Raw genomic sequence first — 24,132 nt, 5'->3', positions numbered from 1 at the left:
CCTGAAACTATTACCCTGCAGATACAGAAGGATGACAATATTCCCAATTTAACATGGTCAGACCCATAAATAATTTGAAAAAGAAGAAAAATTGTATGAAAACCGGTTAATTATCACGTGTCAATTCCATATTTGTGAATTCACCTACTTGCTAAAATTTATTTGTAACCGTAAAGTCAATATTTGTGGCACTTTTGCAGTCTTTTATGGAATATGCAGAACAGTGAAAAATTTGAGTGACCAAATGCACACATTCCTAGCTGAGGTCAAACAAGCTGACCTCTGCCTTCTTGTTGCAGCTCTCATACTGTAAACAAGTATCCTTTCCGTGGTCTATTTAGTGCCACATTTTTCTGCTTTTTGTTGGTGATTTCACTATGTAAAATGGCTCCCGAGTGCTGAAATGCTATCTAGTGTTCCTAAGAGCAAGAAGACCCAATATGCCTTATACAGAGAGAATACGTGTTAAATAAGCTTCGTTCAGTCGTGAGTTACAGTGCTGTTGGCCATTTTGAGTACAGTGTTAACGAACCAACAACATATATTTTAAAGGGTGTCTTTAAAGAGAAGCATACATTACAAATATTGTATAATGATCAGTTGATGAAAATGTTTGGAACTCAGGCTTCCATGAACGTAATTCTGTATTCCCGCTGGGAGCAATGGTTCAGTATTCACTATTTCAGTGTTCACAACAACTTTGTAGAATTAACTACCATGAATAATAAAAATCAATTATAATTTAAAAAATTAAAAAAAGAAAGTTAGCATCCTTCTTCCCCATTCCAGTTAACCTCTACCCTGAATTTTATATTAATAAATCCTTTTCTTTTCATTACAATTTGTGTGTCCTTATTACTGAAGCAATATAGTATTTGGTTTTGCCTGTTTTAGTCTTTGTTGTATTTTGACATTTACTGTATGTATTTTCTGTGTCTTATTTTTTGTGCTTAATATTGAGTTATTGAGATTTATCTGTGTTAATGCTTATAACAGTAGCTTGTTCATTTGTCCTGATGTATTCAACACTTCCACTGTGTGAATTTACCAAATTTGCTGGAGGTGGGGCCACTAAATCTGCTTTTAAAACAAGCACCCCCCAAGTAGGACTAATGAAGGTAGTTTTGAGAAATATTCTTAGAGGATAAGTCCAAACTGTTACTTTTTATTCTCCAAGCTCTCTACCTCTACCTTTTAATTTCATTTAAACTGCTTGTCTCTGCTTTTCCAAAAATATTTTCCCATCTTTCTTCACCTAGGTAATTCTTATTCTCCAAGTTTCCTCATTAAACTATAAACTCCTCCAAGGCAAAGATTATCATCATTATCACTGTTGTCATTGACATTTATAGAGCAGATACAATGTACCAGGTACTATGCAAAGAGTTTTCTATGTATCATCTCATTAATCCTCATCCAACCCCGTAAAGAAGGTACTGGGCTTATCCCCATTTTACAGATAAGGAAGTAAGTGTCAAAGAGAGTAAGTAACTTGCCCAAGTACAACAGCTTTTTAAACGTGGACCTCTTTCACTGTTTTGTCTTTGTACTTCCAGTGTCTGGTGTAGGACTTGGTACATAGCACTCAATAAATGTTTTTCGAGCTGAACTGAAGGGAAAAATCAAAGAGAACAGGTGGAAAACCATCCCTTTAGTTCAGATACTGGAGTGCGGATGGAAAAGAGGAGCTAGGAACGAGATTTGGGATGCCAGATTATTACAGAGTTGAAATCCGGGGAGTGAGGTTGTGGGAAGAAATGAGGAAAAGACAAAGCATTTCCATTTTTTTACTTTGGGTGCTTCTGTATTTTTTGGAAATTTTTACAGAAAGCACGCGGTGCTTTTACAATTAAGGGGGTGGGGGCAGCATGGAGGCAGAAGCTACGTGACTTGGCACCAGCAAAATACAGGAAACAGGGGGAAAGCGAAATCTAAGCCAGAGGCACGTTGGAGGTGGGAAGCCTGATTAAAAGAGCCTAGACATGATAGCCCTGAGAATATAATATATATTAATATTAATGGAAGTTTGACAAAAAGGGGAGGGAAGGAATGTGACACTAGGGTTTAGGAAGAATTCTTTTGAGGTAGAAAGGTTTAATGATCTTGCCATTTTGTTCTGTATCTCCCAGTGCCTGCCACAGTGCTTGGTGATAACATTCATTTACTGGAGACTCACTTTGGGCCAGACACTAAGCTCTTTATGTCATGGATTGAACCAATGTCTTTAATTTTTCTCTCTTGAATATGACTTTTACACATGGCTGCCAAATCAAACTTCCTCAAATGCTGACCATGCTTCTCCTCTATTGGAAAACCATCAATGACAGACACTCCATTCCCCAGAGAATAATATCCAAACTCAGTTTGGCAACTAAGGGCCTTCTTGGTGTGACCCTCACTCACCTGTCCCGCTTTGTCTCATACTGCTGCTTTTCTAGCATGAGTTCCTTGCCTGTGAGCATGCCTTCATTAATTCATCCAATGAACATTTACTGAGCACCTACTACCTAGCAGGCACTGTTTTAGGTGCCAGGGAAAGAATGGCAAATAGGAGAAATGGCTCCCTCCCTCCCATGAAGCTTACCAAAACAAATAAGTAAACAAGAAAAGATCAGGAAGGTGTAAGGCCTTTGATGAAAATAAAAGAGGATAATGTGATAGAGAGTGGCTGTTGGGGAAGAGGACTAATTTAGATGGGATAGTCAGGGAAAGCCTCTGTTAGGAGGTAAGTTTTATGCTGAAACCTGGTTGACAAATAGGAGCCTAAGCAAAGATCTGGACGAGGAACATTCTGGGCAGAGGCAACAGTTAATACCAAGGCTCTGAGGTGTGCATGACCTTGCTGTGATCAAGGAACAGAGAGAACGCAAGTGAGTGAGAGGGAAGGTGATATCAGAAGAGGCTGGAGGGTGTGTCAAACTGAGGGGGGGCCTTGTAGGCCTGGATAAAGTTTCAGGCCTTTATCCGAAAAGCAATGGGAAGCTGCCAGTTTTAAGCATATGGGTGATGTGATTAGATTTAGGATTTTAAAAGATCACTCTGGCTTCTGTGAGAAGAAATCAGAGCAAAAATCTGGGAGGGGCTTCCCTAGTGGTCCAGTGGTTAAGATTCCACGTGTCCACTGCAGGGGACCTGGGTTCGATCCCTGGTCAGGGAAGTTCTGCATTCAGCCAGGTGCAGTCAAAAATAAATACATAAAAATAAAAATATAAAATCAAATCAAATCTGCGACGTCAGTTGGGAGGCCACTGCAGGAATTCAGACGAGAGATGGTGGTCCCCTGGGACTAGAGCTTGGTGGTGGAGATGGGGCAGCTGACAGATGGGGTTGAGAGGAATCTGGGAGGTAAAGCTGATAGGGCTTGGTGATGATGTGGATTCTGAAGTGAAGGAGAGAGGAGGTGTAGAGAATGTGCAAGAAGCCCAGTCATAGGGTAGAAACAAAGGGAACTATGAAAAGTCAGTCATCTTGACTCTCGCCAATACCATTTAAGTATTCCCTGCTCATGGCTGGTGGGCGCAGGGTAGGGGGCAAGTAGCAGAGCTGCAAAGCGAGTCACGCATCGCCCCTCAAGAGCTCACATCTTATAAGGTAGACACATCTGTACAATATGAGAAACAGGGTGAAAGAAAAAGACCATTTATGTTATAAGCCAGTGAGCTGTCTGTTAAATACTACTAGGAAGTCGGCATAGGAGGGGCCGGAGCCTGGGGAGGGCTGAGGAGTGGGAGGGAGGGAGCCAGGCTATAGACGACCTGCTTTTATCCCCTCAGAGCTTGAAGGTGCCCACGTGGATGCGCTTGCTCTCGATGTGGACGATCCTAGGGTCTATGAGAGCCCCAAATTTGTAAAGTGTTAGAGACAAAGATGTTTTTTCTGATTTCTCAGATAGACTGAGGCCTAGAGTGATCAACTGACCTGTCCAAAAACAGTTGGCTAGTAAATAACCTCACCAAAGCCAGAGGCTGGCTCTTCAGACCCTTGGTTCTGTGCTGCTTCCACACCCTGCCTCCTAAATCTAGGGTTGCTCACAGACCATGAGCACACATCACATCCCTAGCTGGGGTGAGGGTTATGCCTGCTTGTGCTAATAATGCAGGTTTTGTGTCCCTCCATGTCCTCTAACTGGCTCCTTCTTGCGGGACACTCTTCTAGGACATTTCACATTAATCCAGTGCCAGATTCTCAGAATATCCGAACTTTCTCATTCCCCGTTGTACCCCTGCCCCAGGCCAAAACACTTCCTCCCCTGGAGAGATGGTACCCCTGGATTTCACATGAATTACCCCGTACCTCTGCTGCCAGCTGTTTTCCTTACCTTCTGATCTGATTGTTATACATTATTGCTGTTATTATTTAACATACTGATCATATTTGATTTAGAACAATGCTTGGGTAGATTAGATAAATGAAGATGATATACTCTCATATTACCATGAAAGGGACGTAAAACCATTCCCAGCTAATGGGAATGTAATTTCCTCTCCTGTTTTCAGGCCTGGATAGTATCGGGAAATATTAATTGGAAACTTAGCAAGTCCATCCCTGAGGAATCACTCAAGTATTTAGTGAGCTCTTTAGCACACTACTTTCTGGTGAACCTAGACAAACTAGAGAGGAGTAGCCAGGAGAAAAACATCAAAGGCCATGAGAAAAGTTATTCTGAGTTGTATGCATGTATAAATGTCCTGTCAGAGAAGAGTCTCTCACTGGAAGGGGCTTCGAAATCTAAGGCATGGAGGCCAAAATTTACATAATGATATTAAAAAAAAATCAAAGGAGTCCTAATCAAGCAGCTGTTGTGCTGTTCCTACACAAACTGTACCTCAGGGAAACCGAATAGTTGATTAGGGGTAGTTCTCTTTATAGAAGTATTTCAGCTAATAAATGAAGAAGGAGTGACGGATTTAAAATATCATTTGGCAAACCGAAGTGAAATCAGGGCTTATCGATGGTTGCTAACATCACAAGAAAAGAGACAAAAAAACGAAAACAAAAACAAAACACCAGGTACCTCTTGATAGAAGTTACATAAGATCACTATGGAGTATTCTTGTCCCCCTCTCCCAAATCTGAAACTGATCATGTTTACAGATCCAACTACCAATATTAGGAAAGCAGAGGATAGAGGAGCATGTTAAAGGACCCCCAAAGGATGGAATTAGCCAAATACAGACCTGTGGGAGACAGTTAAAGGACAAGGTTTTTTTTTCAACAAATGAAATACAAGAAAAAGAGAGAGAGAAGAGGGAGGATTTTGTAAGGAATATATCAACCAATTGAATGTAGAGACCTTATTTGGTCTCTAAAAAATAAAAACAGGGAATTCCCTAGCGGTCCAGTTGTTAGGACTCAGCACTTTCATTGCAGTGGCCCAGGTTCAATTCCTGGTCAGGGAACTGAGATCCCGCAAGCCATGCGGCAAGGCCAAAAATAAATAAATAAATAAAAACAAAAACCACAAGATAATTAGGGAAATGTGGACATTGACTGGCGTATTTGATGATTACAAAATCACTGTTCATTTTTGGTAGGAGCAATAATAGTACTGTGTCTACATTTAGTAGAAGAGCTACCTTTTAAAGCAGTGCTTCCCAACCCTGAGTATGCAGTATAATCACCTGGAGGGCTTATTAAGACACGTATTGCTGGGCCCCACCCCTAGAGTTTCCAATTCAGTAGGTCTGGGGTGGGGACTTAGAATTTGCATTTCTAACAAGTTCCCAGGTGATGATGATGCTACTGGTCTGGGCTCACATTTTAAGAATTTACAGCTCTGGATTAACCAGATTTTTTTTTTTTTTTCTGATCAATTATCTATTAAAGAAAGAGTTTAGGTTATCAGCTGAGTTCTATGCCCCCATGAGTTACAGCACTCAGGTGGCACTCCATATAATGGAAGAGAACTAGTGTTCCAAGGCTGATGTATTAATTTAGTCTGTATTGACACAGGAAAGCTTGAAAGAAAACACCTTCAGTGCCCCACTCTTCTCTCCAGAGGGTTCAACACCCAACTCCCTCCTTAACCACTTACATCTGCCATGAGGATCGAGAACCCCAGCACAGGACCCTGTAAAGCTCTCGGGAACTTAGGCTACATCCCTCCATCATTTCCAAATTCAGAGTGGTTTGATGGATATAATATGGGTCCTCCAGGCCTGTGGTGTCTCAGAGGCACTCCAACAAATCCCAGAGCTGGTCTGTTCCATGTTGTTGAAGAGGAGACCTGCAGAGAGATCCTGGCTCTCCCGTTAGTTCATCATGTGACCCGTAATGAGTCACATAATGAGTTGAGCATTTGAAGGCCTTAGGTTTTCAACAGGTAAAAAAAGAAGTCCCTCAATATGAGAGAAAGTGGGACACCTGGGGAAACATTAGCCACAGCTCCTTGGAAGAAAAGACATTGGCAACAATACCGTAACATTAAACTTTACAGGTATTACACTTTAAACAACAAAGTGCTTGTGTGTGTGTGCATGTGCGTGTATATGTATCAGATCCTCACAATAACCTTGTGAGGTAAGTAAGGTAGGGCCTGAGAGAAGGGGAAAGTCTGGCCAAATTAGGTGTCAAGGGGCCAAGACACAAATACCTCACCTGCTCAACGAAGTCGGTGTGCCTTCCAACACACTGCCTTCCCTCCATTTCTTCAGTTAAATAGAGGACTATACTAGTGCATAAAATGAATGACCCTAAAAGGATCAGAGACTTGCGTTAACTTAAAACTAAAGGGCCAGTGACCCAGCAAATGACAAAACAAGGGTTACATCCTTCAGCTAAATGCCAGGAAGGATCCCTGCAAAATCATTTAACATTCTCAGCAACTTTGCTTCCACAATTTTACAGTCCTCATCCAAGTTCCTCTGGGCTGTTCATCACAGGATATTTTCTATGCCTCAGAGGGCAGCAAACCTCCAGGGGGAGTACCTCATACACTGCTGTACAAAGAGCTTCTGAAATTCTTCTAGTCTCCAAGTCACAAGACTGCAGACATCCTCTACAATAATTCTGCCTTGTCATGGCAATGAGACATCTGGTGACTGCATAGCACTGGATTAGGAGAGTGTTTTCTGTTTTATTAAATCTATGTGTTCACACCCCGAATCTTCTAGTTCCAGTCTAATTTCTTGCAAGTTCTGGGTTTGTGGGGCTGCAATAATAAATTCCTTATTGAGTAATAAGGCCGATAAGAGCAACCAACCCTGTATTGAGTGTCTTCTAAAGGCCAGGCATTATATCAAGGGCTTTGTATAAGATCTCAAATATGAATCATTAATGATGAGAATGTGACTACATTTATCTCATTTCTCTTTTAGTAACCAGGCATCAAGCATTAAACTCACATTTTTCTGTCTAAGAGTCAGTCAAAAACACTGAAGGAATGCCTTTTGTGTTTAGAACATTATTTGGACCCTGTAGGTTTATCCTCGCCATTAAAGCATGGAAAAAGAGAACAGATCAGGGCCCGACTTGAGCCGCTGACACCCAGTTTCAGGTTTTCTCTGTTTGGAGCGCTTAAAGACAATAGCAATGGAAATTTGGAAGGGAGGAGAAGAACCATTAAAGACTATTTCCTAGACCAAATGGGTGTTCTGATGGCATAAAAGGTGTGCCTTCTGTCGGAAGCTCTTGTCACATTTACTACAGTGAAACGGTTTTTCCCCTGTATGTGTTCTCTGGTGTGTGAGAAAATGGGAACGCTGATTGAAGGTTTTGCCACACTCAGGACAGCGATAGGGTCTGTCTCCTAAGTGGATTCGTTGATGGGTAATGAAGTGGGAGCTCTGATTGAAGCTCTTCCCACACTCGCCACACTTATAGGGTCTTTCTCCTGTGTGGATCCGTTGATGCTTGATGAGGGCAGAGCTGTCGGCAAATCCTTTCCCACAGCTGTCACACTGAAAAGGCCTCTCACCTGTGTGTGTCCTCTGGTGCGTGACCAGATGCGAGCTCTGACTGAAACTTTTGTGGCAGTAAGGACAACTGAACGGCCTTTCTCCTGAGTGAGTGCTCATGTGAGCCACAAAATGGGAACTATCTCTAAAGCCCTTCCCGCACTCCGGGCACTTAAAGGGCCGTTCTCCTGTGTGGGTTCGCTGGTGCTTAATCAAATCCGAGCTCTGGCTGAAACTCTCCCCACAGTCATTACACCTGTAAGGCTTCACTCCCGTGTGGGTCCTCTGGTGGGTGATGAAATTGGAGCTGCGACTAAAGCTTTTATGACACTCGAGGCACGTGTAGGGCTTCTCTCCTGTGTGGGTTCTTTGGTGCATTATGAGGTGTGGCTTCCGTCCGAAAGTCTTCCCACACTCTGGGCACTCATGGGGTCTCTCACCTGTGTGGGTTCGCTGATGTTTGATGAGGGTTGAGCTGTCGCTGAATTTTTTCTCACATCCATGGCATTGGTAGGGTTTCTCCCCTGTGTGTGTTCTGCGGTGGGTGACAAGGTCTGAACTCTGTTTGAAGCCTTTCCCACACTCCATGCATTTATAAGGTCTCTCACCGGTATGGGTTCTTAGGTGTCTTATGAGATAGGAACTCTGGTTAAAGCTTTTTCCACATTCTGCACACACCGGCTTCTTTCCTATATATCCTTCCAGGAGCTTATTTAATTCCTTCTCCTGTGAAAAGGGCTCCTGCTGGCCCTCTGCTAGAAGGGTTCCATGCTGCCCTTCTAATTCAAGACCCCTCTCCCAGTTTCCTCCCCAACGAGGAGTATGAGAAATATCTCTATTGGCCCTTTCTGAGGATGTTCCACATTGTTCTGCTGTTTCAGAAATGTCCTGATTGAGTTTTACCACCTGATTCTTAAAGTCTGAAAAATTAACAGAAGTAACAGAGAATAAAGTTATCACTTATCAGGAAAGATCATCAGAAAGCAGCAAGAAAGATTAAAATTAGTGTTTTTGCAACAGACCACATTTAGTTTAACTACTCTCGTTTTCACTTTGTGAAAAGTTTATTGAAGATCATTGAGCTTAGAGAAAACATGAATTTCTAAGCCCTTTTTATTTTAAGATGGTCAGATGAATGTTGAGGGGACCTTCATATCAAGAGTATACCACATATTGCCAAAATTGGGCAACTCCTTTTAAAGATGTTAGAGTCTAGACAAAAGTGAAATGTTTACTTAAAATGAAGACTTTATCTGGTCAATGACTGATTGCTCAGGAAGTCAAATTTAACCTTCTAATAGTAAGAACAAAAGTCTAGGGCAGCATTCCAAATTCCTCATTTAAACAAGGGCTGAAATGCTAGATTTCTGCCCACCGGGTAACACATCTCACCTGTGTGACTTTCCCTCAGGATCTTCCTCGCCTCAAAATTTTGGAGTGGTAGGACCCATGGCTCTTCCTTCTGCTCTAGCTGGGAGATTGCACTTGGTCTAGAAATCCTATAAGAAAGGTGAACACAGGATGTTAATGTGAGCCATCACACAAGGCCTGAGCAAAATGCAATCCCCCCTTCTTCCCTACGTAGAAGAGAACACCCCAGGAAGCTCTAATGTGTGTTAAGTCTCATTAAAAGGGCAGCCATGATGAAGTGATAAAAAAGGGTGCTCTCCCCAAGAGGCTGAGAAAAAGCTCTTTTCCTCCTATTAAAAAAAAAATCATTTTGAGTTTATTTTTGTGTATGGTGTTAGGGAGTGTTCTAATTTCATTCTTTTACATGTAGCTGTCCAGTTTTCCCAGCACCACTTATTGAAGAGACTGTCTTTTCTCCATTGTATATCTTTGCCTCCTTTGTCATAGATTAGTTGACCATAGGTGCGTGGGTTTATCTCTGGGCTTTCTATCTTGTTCCATTGATCTATGTTTCTGTTTCTGTGCCAGTACCATATTGTCTTGATTACTGTAGCTTTGTAGTATAGTCTGAAGTCAGGGAGTCTGATTCCTCCAGCTCCGTTTTTTTCCCTCAAGACTGCTTTGGCTATTCGGGGTCTTTTGTGTCTCCATACAAATTTTAAGATGATTTGTTCAGACTTGGGTGATAGAAACTCTAGAATAAGCACAATAACTCATCTCTCAAGGCATAAGGCTAAACCCATGTGGAGACATAATTTTATCAAAACAAAGCCGCCATGACCTCCCCCTTAGAAAGAATCAAGGAAGTTAACTATAACTATAATGTTTACTTTTTAATTTATTTATTTTTAAAATATTGATTTATTTATTTATTTTTGGCTGTGTTGGGTCTTTTTTGCTGCGCACGGGCTTTCTCTAGCTGCGGTGCGCAGGCTTCTCATTGTGGTAGCTTCTCTTGTTGCGGAGCACGGGCTCTAGGCATGTGGGCTTCAGTAGTTGTGGCTCGGAGGCTCTAGAGCGCAGGCTCAGTAGTTGTGGCGCACGGGCTTAGTTGCTCCGCCGCATGTGGGATCTTCCCGGACCAGGGCATGAACCTGTGTCCCCTGCATTGGCAGGCGGATTCTTAACCACTGCGCCACCAGGGAAGCCCCATGTTTACTTTTTAAATTTTCCCAGAAGGGCAGCAGTCGGTACTGCCATGAGAAAAAGACAAACACTTGTAAGAAAAAAACAAAACAAAAACAAAAAAATGGACAAAGAACATGAATAGGCAATTCAGAAAAGAAAAAAATACAAGCAGCTTATAAATATATGGAAAACTTTTAACCTCAACATTCACCAAAGAAATTCAAATTAAAACAATGATACACTTAGGCAATATAGTGTAGAGGTAAAGAGTGCAAACTCAACAGTCAGATTGCCTGAATTTGAATCCTAACTCTGCCTCTTACTAGCTGTGTGACCTCAGGAAAGTTACTTAAACTCTCTGTGTCTCAGTGTCTTCATCTATAAATTAGGGAGAATGATAAAACCCACCTTACAGAGTTGTAGTGAGGATTAAGTGATTAAGTCCTCAGTAAATGTTAGCTATCACTATTATTTTACCCAGACTCTTAGATTATGATACCCACCATGATAGAATATGAAGAAATGGACACTTTCATATAATGCTAACAGAAATAAATAGCTTGATTCAATCTTTTTGGAAGGCATTTTGCAAAAACACCAAATACCTTAGAAGTCTATTCTCACACCCAGCAATTCTAATTCTGGGAATTCTAAGGAAATGAAAAAAAGTAAAACCAAAAAAAAAAAGAAAAAGAAAGAAAGTTATGCAAAAGATATATTAGCTAATTATTAACTAATTACACTTCAATAAACAATACTTTCAAAAAGACAATTAGCTAAGAGATCATCATCACAATATAGGTGAAAATTTGAAATAACCTAAATGTCCCTCAATGAAGAAATAATTACATTTGATTGAGCCATATGAAATTGTCAGTTCATAGGTAAAAAGTGGTCAAAAAATGGGCACATATATGGTTCAATTTAACGTAACTGCTGTATTCCATAAAACAAAATACTAAGTGGTTATTTTAAGTAATGTACAGATATTTATTGTTGTCAAAATATATTCACAGTACAATGTGTAAGAAAGTAAGATTTACAACTGAATATTCAGTATGATCCCAATTTTTTTCTTTTCTTTCTTTTTTTTTTTTTAATTGTATATATGCTTAGGAAAATGGCTGGAAGGATCGTAACTCTTCAGCAGTGGGATGGATGACTTTTGTTTTCATTTTGCTTGCCTTTTTTTTGTGAGTACATATCACTTGTGTATTAGATATGAAGTAAAGCAGGGAGAAGGCATTGCCATGGTATATTTTTTCCCTTTTTTTTGTTTTTTTTTGGCCACACGGTGCAGCGTGCAGGATCTTAGTTCCCTGACCAGGGATTGAACCGGCGCCCCCTGCAGTGGGAGCATGGAGTCTTAACCACTGGACGGCCAGGGAAGTCCTGCCACAGTATTTTAGAAAGAGCATTGGAGGGTTTTTGTTTTTTTTTTAAGCGACAGGAAAAAAACCATGGGAAGAGCTCCCCCTTTTCCACAAAGACCTGGGTTGGACTCTCACCTCTGCCACTTAACTTTGAGTCTCAGGGTCCTGAGCTGGAAAAGGGGGATGAAAATACATCAAAGAGTTATGGTGAGATATCAGTAAGACAATAAATATCAAATAAATTTGCAAACTACTAAGTGCCATAAAAATGGAAGTCATTCTTTTTCTGCCAGGGAGGTAACAATTACTCTCACAGAGATCTGAAGCTCTAAGAGACCAACAACCCTAGAGACCACTCATATCTGGGCCCTCTCAAAATATCTAAGATAAAGGAGAGTAGCATCCTTACCCTTTGAGAGCCCATTCTTCTAATTGTGCTGGGTGGTATCCCTGAAGAGGACTCTCTAAGCAGTGTCCAGGTAACCCACTCGTCCCTGAAGTCCCCAGCCACATCATCAGTTCCTACAGCAAGAGACCTCAGTATGCATCAAGAGCTCTTTAGATATTCTCACCATTGTCTCAAAACCAAAAGACAGTCACTATGGCCCCAACATACCTAAACAAAACCTGCTGACCAGAATAGCTCTGAGGTAAATGCTGTGAACCACAGAAGGGATGCTTTTCTTATTCTGTTTTAACATAATCTTTCCTTTGGCCAACTTTCTCATCACAAAATGAGGCCTGGGCCTCCCAAACACATCTGCAGAACCCTCAGTCTTTTGGAGACATTAACTTTTTGAGGAACAAATTGTCCATGATGGACAAGATAAACAGAGGAGAGAGTGCACAGGTATAACTCGATTTCTGGAAAGCTTTGGATTCTCTCCAACTACATTTTCCTCAGCTAGGTAGGAAATTGCGGACTTCATTACATTCATATTAGTTATGAGAATAGCTGACTTTTCCTGGCTTGTAGATTTAGTGTCAATTTCAAGGGACAAACTATGCAGAAGCCCAAAAGGAACTGCCCTAGGTATCATTCTATTTCAAGGTTTAATGCAGTCAGAAATGGGACTTAAAAAGACATGGATTTTAAAAAACAACATGGATAAGCTGTAAAATTAAGTGAAATTCAATGGCGATAAGCACAAAACAAAATGCTTGGGGGCTGAAAAGAATCATTAACACATTAATAAAATTAACATCACTATCATGAAAAAATTATTTGGGGGGAGATGGTCAGGTTACTGGATGCATCAGTAATTTATTCAGTAATTAATATTCTGTTAGGCATTAGGAGTCACAAAGTAATATAGGATAATGTTTGTTTTTTTGTTTGTTTTCCCCCTTAAAGAGTTTCCACTAAAAACAAATACAGTCAGCCAGCTGATTGAACAGATGAACCTGCTACAAAGAATTCTGTATTTCAGTGGAGGATGGATCAGACCGGGGTGAGGAACTTTTACTCTTTCACATCTTTTGTCTCACCAATCAGAGCACCTGTGTACTACTAGAATACACACACTGTTCATGGAAACATTTATGCATTTACACATATTGCTATTGGTCACTTATAAAGTACTGGGTTTTTAGGAGCCTAAAAGCTGTGGCAATACATTTCATCTCTCTGGTTTAAAACCTTAACAAACAAAAATAATGTCATTAGGAAGTGAAAACTGTAATGAGTTTTGAGCATACATTTTATTTCTCCATCCATTACAAAACCCAACAGCAGGGCCCATCTACAGGAGACAGCGGGATGGAGAGTTCTTAGCCAAGGTTAGAGAAACCGTTTCCCACCCGGTCTCCTGCCCCGCCGTACAGGAGACCTCAAAGGCCCTAGACCGCTGAGGTGCTGTGACTAAGTGCCATTGTGAGAAGCACTAGTTTGTTCACTGGGTTTATTAATAGGAACATGACCGCACGGGTAGGGCCGACACCCATTCTCCTCCCTCGCGGTGCTGTAGGCCCTAATCTAGGTGCAGCGGTCAAAGGGTCGCAAAGCTAAACTGAAACCAGAGGACCACCACCGAGGAGCCAAAAAAGAGGATGAGCTATCCCGACGCCAGCAGAGAAAAGCGCAGCTACCTCTCCCCACTCCTCAGCAAGTCCCGCGGGCTCGGAAAGGCGAGCGCGGGGACCCGGCAGAGACAACGTCGGGGCGGCGGGCGAGCCCCATCCACGCCCCTCAGCAGAGCCCGGGCTGCAGACGCAGTCTCCTTCCCCGGATCACTCACCGCCCCGGGGCCCAGCCCGGGATGGAGCACGAAGTGAGAGTCCTCCACCGCCGAGCCGCACCCGGCCCGCAACGCCGTGGCAGTCCCGCCCAGAACCCGACTGGGATTCGTGACAGGGCTGTGGGGACACAGGTGGGACTCTGGACAAGACAGCCAGCAGCCGGAAAATGCCGCCCCCGTCCTCTTGCCATTGGCTTTTCAGTTTCTGGGACGAGAAGTCTCCCCCGTCCATAGGCTGATAGAGCTTTCAATCACCGCGGAGCCTTTTGGGAAATGTAGTCCTGAGCAAGACCGCAAAGGACTGGGAGTCCCGGAACGCCCAGTTCCGAGCGGTGACAAGGGCTAAACCAAGTTCACCCGAGCTCCCCGACCGCTGGAACCGCCTCTTCAGAGCTGAGAAGAGGATCCAAAGACTGTACACCCAAAGATGGATCTGCAGATGCGAACCTCCGGGCCTCACCTGACTAGAGCCGAGCAGCCTTTACCAACCACTGCATCTCTCGCGCTCTGGCACCTTCCAGAGCGTGGAGCAGCTCAGCGCTATAACCTTGCGGTGCAGCCGCCTCTGCTGGGTCCCCCGCCTTACCCCGGGGCGGCCAGAGCCGCGGCCAAGTTCCAGGTCAATTCAGACTGGGCATAACAAACCCCAGTCAAGAGCCGTTAGTGGAAAACAGACGTTCTGCTTCCTTCTATTAGCAGCACAGTTCCCAGGCATATCCCTTTTCCATTATAGCCAGAGGAGGACTGCGAGGGCGTCAAGTATTCTAGGAAATGTGGTGTTGGGTTCCAAACTGCGGAGACTCCTGGATCTTACGTGAGAGCCAGTGTTCACTTTGCGGGGGGGCCGGGGGGGAACCTAAAAAATAATAAAAGCCTTTCTTCACAATGAAAAAAACATGCCTCTCTACTCTTGATTCACTCCAGATGAAAAAAGGAAAGTACATTTTGCGATGAACTGTAAAAAGCTTAGAATTACCAGCCAATGGGCTAATGCAGAAGACTCCTTTGATGCTAATTCAACCATTCCTTCAACAAACATGTATGGTGCATCTTCTAACAAATATTCACTGGGAATGTTCTGTACTCAAGACTGTTCTGGGCACTGTGGTTACCCACAGGAATCACACGTGCTCCTTGCTTTCATGAAGCTCACAGTCCAATAGGGGAGATAAACCATAAAAGACACTAAATACGAAGTAATATTTTGTCTTTTCTTCTTTTTTTCATATAACCAGTGGCATCTCAGTATTTGCTACATAATTGTAGTCATCTGCGAGATAACCACAATTGCAGTTTGGGGAATTCTGTCCACTATAAACAAATGTCTGGTCTTGCTTTGCAGGAACAGCAAGGAACGTCCAGGAAACCTAGAGGTTTCCAGGCCTCATGTGACTGGAACATAGTTCAGGCCCTAGAGAATCAAAGGCATCTCTAGGCCTCTCAGGAGTCTTTCTGGTATTCTGCCATCGGGGGAGATTCTGTAGTTCTTCAATCAATCAGCAGGGAGTGTGGAGGGAAGATGAATGAAGAATCACAGAATCTGGCTGATGCCTATCACCTGCCCCTTCTCTCTCTCTCTCTCTGGCTTATTTCTTTTGCCCCAGTCTCTTATTCACCATTATCAGGTGTGTGGGGAGAAGGTGGAAAGGGTGGGCGGGGGGGCGGGGGCAGAGAAGCTTGGTCTCCACAAGGAAGTCAGTAGAGAAAACAAGACCATGTACCTCAGGTGGCCACTTGGAGAGAGGACCATGACCTGTTGGGATCTGGGTGCTTAAGAGTGTGGCAGAGAGGAACTTCCCTAGTGGTCCAGTGGGTAAGACTCCGAGTTCCCTAATACAGGGGACCTGGGTTTGATGCCTGGTTGGGGAACTAGATTCCGTATGCATGCGTGCCACTGCTGGGAGTCCGCATGCCACAACTAAGAAGTCTGTGTACTGTAACTAAGACCTGCTGCAGCCAAAATAAATAAATAAATATTTTTTTAAAAAAAAGAATGTGGCAGAGAGGAGGAAGTGGGGGAGGGGAGCGAAACTGTGAAAGGACCTCTTGGAGAATGAAAAGAGAAAGATTTTTGGCAGGTGCTGTAACTGAAATTTTTATGAGAGGGAGTATATTCGTTATCTATTGTTGCATAACAAATTACCCCCAAACTTAGTAGTTTAAAACAACAAGCATTTATTACCTTACAGTTTCTGTGAGTCAGCTTAGCTGAGTGTCTCTAATTGAGGGTCTCTCATGAGGTTACCGTCTATATGTCAGTTGGGGCTGCAGTTATCTGAAGGCCCTACTGGGGCTGGACCTGCTTCCAAGATTACTCATATGGCTGTTTCCTCACGCAGGCCTGTCTTCATAACAGGGCAGCTGGTTTCCCCAGAGTGAGTGATCTACAAGAGATAGGAACCTAATCTTGGAAGGGATACGCCACCCCTTCTGCCATATGCTCTTGGTCACACAGACCAACCCTGGTACAGTGTGGGAGAGGACTACACAAGGACGTGAACACTAGGAAGCAAGAGTCATTGTGGCTGGCTCTCACAGGTCTAAAGCAGATTTTAGGACATTTTCCTTGTGACATAATGTCAAACTCCTGTGACACCTCTTTAAGGAAACTTATAGTAGAGATCTATATGTATGGGGAACTTGGGGTTGGGGGGAGTCACAATGCATACACTATGAGCCAGATGTACAAAAATTTTAAAAATATCTCTATAATTGAACTTAGATTTCTCAGGAGATTCTCTTTATTGGGCAGTTCTTCAGCTTACCAGTTAACAGTCTCTTCTGGGTTAAAAAAAAAAAAAAGCCTACTTTTGGGTAAATCTTAGTCAATTTGAAATTCCTATTCCCTCTGAGAGCTGTCTCCTCCAAAGGTCTTCCCTCCACTTACTCCCTTCCCAACATGTTATTTAGGCTCAAGGAGAAAGGACCTTGGTTCTCCAGCTGATCTTCTCCACCAGCTCCTGCTCACTCCACTTGAGGTGCAGCTCACGCCTTACCAGATCTCTGCTCTGGCCTCTGTACTGGTCGCATCCCCTCCTGCCCCATTCAAGCCTGGTGGTCTTTTTTCTCTGGTGCCTTCTTCGTCTGCTACCCAGAAGCCTTGGGTGACATGGTGACGCTTTGGGATGCTTCCTAGCTCCAGCTTCAGCTACTTCCATCTCCCCTCACTGGGAGCTCTTAGGGACTTCTGGAACCCTTCATGCTACATAGCATCAAAGAAGCCTTGGGTACTACCTCTAACCCTCTTTCTGCTCAGTTCAGCTGTGGCTGCCATTTCCACCCTGCTGTAACTGCCTCATGTTGACTCAGGGATGCTTTATGGGTCAGTTTCCTTTAATAGTTCAAAAAAAATAAATAGGCTGTACTTTCCGTTATTTCAGTTTCCCTTTCAACCTCTCTGGGGTTCTTATCATCACTGCCCATCCCCCTTCATTGATGATAAATTTCCTGGCTTACTTTTAATGGCTGCCTGGAAGTACATGTATAGGGAACAGCACTTGACCACTGTGGTTTAGCCAAATCAGGTGTTATTTTTCTCATGTATCAAGAAGTGTAGGGCTGGACTTTCCTGGTGGTCCAGTGGTTAAGACTCGACGCTTCCACTGCAGGGGACGCCAGTTCATCCCTGGTCAGGGAAGTTCCGCATGCCCCGAGGTGTGGCCTAAATAAATAAATAAATAAACCAAAAACCAAAAAACAAGAAGAAGTGTAGTGCTGGTGCAGTGACTCTGAGATGATATCAAGGATCTAGGCGTCCTCTCTTCCTGCTCTGCCAACCTTAGTGTGTGGCTCTTGTCCTCATGGTCACTTCCAGTTGTCATGTTTGCATTCCAGAATAGAGTACTATTCTGCCATTAAATGCTATTATCATTGAAATTATGTTGTAGAACATGGAAAAATGAAAATTTTTTTATGAGTGGCAAAATAGTTACTAAAATATAATCCCATTTGTATGTAGTGAGTATCTGTCATTTGTCTACCAGCACACTACCCTTCTATGGGCAATAGCACCCGATCTTTCTTTACAAAACAGCACCCAGTGGTTCAGATGGGAACTACCATCTGATTACGTGACCTTCCCTCTGTCACCGGGTTTGGATTAGAGGTGGCACTTGACCAACACTGAGGCAATCACAGAACTGGGCCAACTTGCCCATGACAATTTGTCAGGGAGTATGCGAGTAACCCAAGCTGAGTCTGTCAGGGACCTTCCCTGGGACTTTTTAAGCTAGAACCAAAGGAAAAAGACCTTTTCCTTCTTGGAAGTGAAAATGGGAAGATGTGAAGCTGCAGGCTACTGGTAGCCTTGTTTCCCACCAGCCGAACTGCAGTCTGAGAGAATGAGGTGAACGCAGAGAGAGGGAAGCAAAGAGCAGAAGCCAGGAGGCAGCCCTGAGAATATTTGAGTCTTGGGTCACTGAGGCCAGAAATAACCCTGACTTTTCTTAGGTTTGTTTTATGAGTCAATAAATATTCTTTTCTTGACTAAGCCAGTTTGAATGATACAGTTCAGGCACTTGAAATTTTAAAATTCCCCACTAATGCATCATTTCTATTAAAAAACATATCCAAGCATCTGTACGCACATACACACAGACACACACATGTGTATACACATAAACATAGAAATACTTTTTGCTCATCTGTATTTTAAGTATTCCTCAGTGAACACATTAATTTTTTAATGCCATATTTTAGAATGACCCATTTAAACTTACTCAGTGAAAAAGGTTCAGATAACTCACATAAAAGGGAATAAAATTAGAAACAAAATGAGCAACTTAAATTATTAACTTTGTTAATAATAAAGAATAGTAAAAAAATTTTAAGCCCTTTTAAGTCGAATCACTTCCAGGATAATTAACCAATTCAAATCCTTGGTAGAGATTCAAAACAAAGCATCTAATGCCTAGGTCTACGTGATAAAAAGGATCAGGCATGGATTATCACCAACTGGGGTAATAATGGGGTAGTTCTCTTAAGAACCCGCTCTTTTACTGAAGATAGAGTTCAGCATGTCCTCATTTAGAGGGAAGCCTGAGATTTTTAGAGGGCCTCCCCACCACACCTCCTGCCAAGATCTGGGAACCAGCTTCATTTCCTGTCTCTGGTAACCCAACATCCCATATAAAAGACTTTTCTGTGTACTGTGAACCGTATGAGGAGGGCTTTGTGACCCTCAGAGGCTAATTTTTGCAAGACAGAAATTCTCTATTTAAAAATGTATGTTGAAATCACATATTCCATCACCATGGGGAGTTTCTTATTTCCTCTAACAAAACACTTTATTTTTATGAGTATACAAGTAATATGCATTCATTCATTTTTGAAAAACTAGAAATATAGATAATTAGAAAGAAGAGAGACAGCCTATCACCCACTAAAAAACTACTGCTTGATATTTTACTGCAAGTCAGTGTGTGTGTGTGTGTGTGTGTGTGTGTGTGTGTGTGTGTGTGTTAGAAAATTTTAGCTGGGCAGAAGCTAGAGTTCAGATATCTCAGGGGGGAAGAGGAGACTCCTCCCTTTCTTTCCCTACTCCATTTCGTATTAAGTGTGTGGGCATCTGGTGTCTTTTCCTTTTTTATTTGAAAGAGGAGAGAGGAGTTTTTTGATGCAGAGTTGCCTGGGGAGGAGGAGAAGAGAGGAAGACAATTTAGGGAATAGCGAGGTGTCTGCCTTATTTCTTCTGCCACCCCATGACAGTAGACCGAGAAACAGAGAACCATGTTCCACAGAGGCTGACCTTGACCTTGGCCACTGGCAGTGCTCTTCAGGACACAGGAGAAGCCATACAATCCAGACCTGGAGCAAGGACGGTCCTCTCCTAACCCGTGGGCGATGGTAATGCTGCCTGGTGGAGCAGCTCTCTGACTCAGGGCCGTTGCAGACAGGCCAGGGGTGAGGAGGAGGACGTGGGATGCGCAAAACAAGTGAAATAGTGCCACATCTGGAGATTCTGAGAAAAAAAAGGAAGAATTTTCCGGGTGAGGGTGGGGAAGGACACTGAGGTCTTGCAGTCAAGGAGATGGGATTTAGAGCAATGTTTTCAAGCTTGAACAGGCATATGAATCACCTGGGGAGCGAGTTTTTTTTTTTTTTTTTCATTTTTAAACACCTTTTATTATTTTGATCATTTTTCCTTCAATGACGTTAACGACAGCACTCTATTTATGGGGGAACTTTTACTTTACATTCACTTACATGGAGGATCCAAAATAAATCCCAAAGGTTTCTAAGTTGTACTACTTGGGGAACAATAAATATTAGATGGCATTTCTTTCTAATATAATGATTTAAGCAGCATTTTCTTTTCCTATCCTGTGGGAACAAAAGGAAGCAATATATGATTTTTTTTAAAGGTTGCAGGCAATGTGCTACATTTGGCTTCATTTTTAACACTTTTTGGAGATAAAATTTATGTAACTTAATATTCAAAAAATGTAAGTGTACAACTCAGTGGTTTTTAGTATATTCACAATGTTGAGCAACTATCACCACCACCTAATTCCAAAATATTTCCATCACCCCAAAAAGAAACCCCTTACCCATTAGCAGGGACTTCCAGTGCCTCCTTTCTCTCATTCCCTAAGCAAACACTAATCTACTTTCTGTCTTATGGATTTGCCTATCCTGGACATTTCATATGAATGGAATCATACAATCTGTGGCTTTTTGTGTCTGGCTTCCTTCACTTAGCATAACGTTTTCAAGGCTTATCCACGTCACAGCATGTATCAGTACTTCAGTCCTTTCTATGGCTGAATAATATTCCATCGTGTGGATATACCATATTTTGTTTATCCACTCAGCAGTTGATGTGGGAGCTTGTATTTTATTTTATTTATTTTAATTGATTAATTTGTTTATTTTGGCTGCACTGGGTCTTTGCTGTGGCACGCGGGCTTCTCTAGTTGCAGTGTGTGGGCTTCGCTAGTTGCGGTGCGCCAGCTTAGTTGCGGTATGTGGGATCTTAGTTACCCGGTCAGGGATCGAACCTGGGCTCCCAGCAGTGGAAGCGCTGAGTCCTAAGCACTGGACCACCAGGGAAGTCCCCTTGAGCTTGCATTATTTTAAATACATATTTGGATTCAGCAGGTCCAGAGTGGGGCCTGAGATTCTGCATTTCTAGCAATCTCCTGGGTGTTGTCCAATACTGCTGGTTCAAGGACCGCACTTTGAGTAGTGAGGATTTAGACTCTAAAGACTACACTTTAGAGCATCACAATTTGGGATATTAATAAACACACACCTGGAACATACTGGTTAAACACACTCATACACACTTTAAAAAAAAAAGAGTGGAATCATGCTGTCACACTTCTTTTGACAAGGCTAATGAGGTATTTATTAATCTTTAGCATGGAGTTCTGCCTTCATTAAAGCCATTACTCACCATGAACACGTGAAAGAACTTTTGCTTCACAGCTCGGACTTGACCTTAGCAAACATTTTCAGGCACGGATACCTATAAACAACGAATGGTCATATTAACCATGAGGACAGTTTATTATCGACAATGGAAATTCTAGATCCCTGATTTATGAATTTGGTAATTGCTCTTCCCTGTTAAGGGTCTTTCCCATAGAAGGTGGGAGTGCCTCTTTTGTGAGAACATTTCTGGGCCCAGGGTATCAAGAGACACATTGATACACATCAGCCTAAAGAAATTAATGTATTTCATCTAACCTGCCACTTATGTACTACCAAGAAAGGGAACAAAACTGCTAGCTACACTCTGACCTGCTGTCAATTGTAAGATGCATCCTGATTTCAGTGATGCTAAAAGGTTATAAATGTACATCCCAGGGTCAGTGAAATACGGCAATGTTCCCATCTGTACCAGACTCGGTTTATGTGCCATTACAAGTCCTGCACTTGCCTTGCTTTCTGGCCAGAACACTAGCGATGAATGACTTGCTCTGTGGCAGCTGCTCCATGTTCCTCATGTGACATGAGGCCATGAAACAGCAATGCCAGGCCTCATACCAGCATCTATGCTTCTATCCTCTGCCATGTGGGTTCCCTATTGCTGCTGATGTAAGGGACCCAGTGGACCACCTCAAAATCCATGGATGCACACTGTCTCACCTGCAGAGTGGCACTGGCCGCAGAACCTGAGCCTGCTGTCTTGGGTTCTAGCTTTCTCTGTGGCTGCCCGAGTAGTGCTGCTCAAACTCATAAGAGAGGAGGAGTTGACATAATGAGGGGCAAACTTTGACCAGTGGGAGACGGCAGCCTATCGATCAATTTGTCCCTCCTTCTTGCCCCTCCTCCACAGGGTGCCCCCCACAGAGTGCTCAGAGATGCAGAAGCTTTATCTGGCTTCTCAAAGATGTCCAGTGATTCCCAGGAAGCAAACTGTGCTTGCAAAAGCAGTGGCTAGCACAGTGCTAACACGTGCTCTTATATTTGCTCTTCCTTGTTCCTTTACCCCCTTTTCCCTTCACCCCTGTTTCCCTGGGATACACACCCTCATAAAGTGCGGGTATAAAAACTTTGCCTCAGGCCCTGTTTTCTAAGGAACCCAGGCTGAGACACCATCTCAGTGTCAGTTGAGGGATGGAATTGAGGAACTTTGTGGGAATGGAGTCATGTGCCACTGTGAACAGGGAAAGAAGGAGGGTGTGAAAGGAGAGAAGTAGCAGAGGCATCCTAGAATTTTCTAAGAGGTCAGCACCAGGACTTAATGACTTCTTACACACAAAGGGCACAGATATAGATCTCTTTATGCTTGGGTGAACAGCTACTATCTGCCTTCAGAAAGCAAGAGTGGATCCAATGTCTGACTTCTTAGAGATTAATAATAGTAATAATAATAATTAAAGATAATAATAGCTCCGTTGACCCAGTATTTCTACATCTAGGAATTTATCCTACAGACACACTTATGAATGTGCACAAAGATGTGTATACAAGGTAATATTATATTGTTTGCCATAATGTTTAAATTAACCAAAGACTAGAAACAACCCAAATGTCAATCAGTAGGAGACTGGCTAAAGGAATTATAAATCCCCAGACCAGGAAATACTATGTAATCATTAAAAATAACGAGGCAGATCTAAATGTTCTGGTGTGGAATGCCTTCCAAGATAGAGTATTACATGAAAAAAAAATGTTATCAGCAGAACAGAATGTGTAGTCTATTAACATTTGTATTTAAAAAAAGGATCAGTTGGGGCTTCCCTGGTGGTCCAGTGGTTAAGACTCTGTGCTCCTAATGCAGGGGGCCCGAGTTCAATCCCTGGTTAGGGAACTAGATCCCACATGCATGCCGCAACTAAGAGTTTGCATGCCACAACTAAGGAGCCTGCTTGCCGCAACTAAGATCCGGCGCAGCCAAATAAATAAATAAAATAAAATTTTTTTTTTTTAAAAAGATCAGTATACATAGTCCTATAATTCACAGACTATCTTTGGAAGGATACACAAGAAACTGCTAAGAGTGGTTACTTCTGGGGAGGAGACCTGTGTCCTGAGGGACAGAGGTGGGAGTGAGATTTACTTTTCTCTGTTCATTTTATTTCTGCTTTTTAATCATGTGTATTACTTAATTGCCTACTTTTCTGAGTGCTCACTAAGTGCTTATCTCACTCTATGAGGTGGGAAATATTATTATTCTCATTTTACAAGGAAGAAACTGAGGTGTAAGAGATAAAGTGACTTGCCCAGTGTCACACAGCTATAGCAGCTGAGCCAGGATTCAAAACCAAATCTAACTCCAAAACCTAGGGGGCACAACTCATCCTGATTTGCTTAGAATTTTCTCAGTTTGAGGAGTGAATATCCCCCATCCTGGAAAACTCTTAAAAACTATCCTGGTTTTAAAACTGAAAGCCCAAATTTTGGGGAAACCGGGATAGGTGGTCCTCGTACCAGAATCCCAGATCTTGGCTACTTCGCTCTGCTATCTCCCTGATGAACTAACATGTTCTATCAGATTCAGCATTTACAGGGACTATAAACGTGTAACTTGTAGCTGCACCTGTGGAGGTTTTTTGAGGCCCCTCCCCAGGCCACACCCTCCATCTCTGAGACACGCCCTCCCTGCTGCAGTGGGGCCCGGGAGCCAGTTATGCACCACGG

General features: G+C 42.7%; 1 protein-coding gene and 1 non-coding gene across 8 annotated transcripts; one reads left to right on the top strand and one right to left on the bottom strand.

Annotated features, from left to right (window-relative positions):
• Positions 1 to 1,568: 1,568 nt before the first annotated feature.
• ZNF774 (zinc finger protein 774) lies at positions 1,569 to 19,865 on the bottom strand. Of its 7 annotated transcripts, none has more exons than XM_057544432.1 (5): positions 14,504 to 14,518; positions 12,216 to 12,328; positions 11,942 to 11,976; positions 9,288 to 9,394; positions 1,569 to 8,815 (listed from the first exon to the last, which is right to left on the bottom strand). In XM_057544432.1, the coding sequence occupies exons 2-5, from the start codon at positions 12,228 to 12,230 to the stop codon at positions 7,575 to 7,577; spliced, it is 1,398 nt and encodes a 465-aa protein (XP_057400415.1). In that variant the 5' UTR covers positions 12,231 to 12,328; positions 14,504 to 14,518; the 3' UTR covers positions 1,569 to 7,574. The 7 variants fall into 7 exon arrangements, with proteins under 7 accessions (XP_057400415.1, XP_007194363.1, XP_057400414.1 ...); XM_007194301.3 differs by lacking the exon at positions 14,504 to 14,518 and adding an exon at positions 14,044 to 14,495; XM_057544431.1 differs by lacking the exon at positions 14,504 to 14,518 and adding an exon at positions 13,895 to 14,186.
• A 3,364-nt stretch (positions 19,866 to 23,229) lies between these two features.
• Positions 23,230 to 23,302, top strand: TRNAR-CCU (transfer RNA arginine (anticodon CCU)). The gene has a single exon. It is a non-coding gene; the product is annotated as a tRNA-Arg (tRNA).
• Positions 23,303 to 24,132: the final 830 nt, after the last annotated feature.

The sequence above is a fragment of the Balaenoptera acutorostrata genome, chromosome 3, assembly GCF_949987535.1.
Source record: "Balaenoptera acutorostrata chromosome 3, mBalAcu1.1, whole genome shotgun sequence".
Lineage (NCBI taxonomy): Eukaryota > Metazoa > Chordata > Mammalia > Artiodactyla > Balaenopteridae > Balaenoptera > Balaenoptera acutorostrata.
This window is presented reverse-complemented; position numbering and strand designations above follow the sequence as displayed.

Bases quoted from the DNA above. Each gene is read 5' to 3' on its own strand.
- ZNF774 (XM_007194301.3), bottom strand. From the start codon at position 14,275: ATGGACGGGGGAGACTTCTCGTCCCAGAAACTGAAAAGCCAATGGCAA. The intron at 11,977-12,215 runs GTAAGGATGCTA...CCCCTTTTCCAG, and splicing joins GAAGAATGGGCTCTCAAAGG to CTCAGGACCCTGAGACTCAA. The intron at 9,395-11,941 runs GTGAGAGTCCAA...CCTTTCTTATAG, and splicing joins CTCAAAGTTAAGTGGCAGAG to GATTTCTAGACCAAGTGCAA.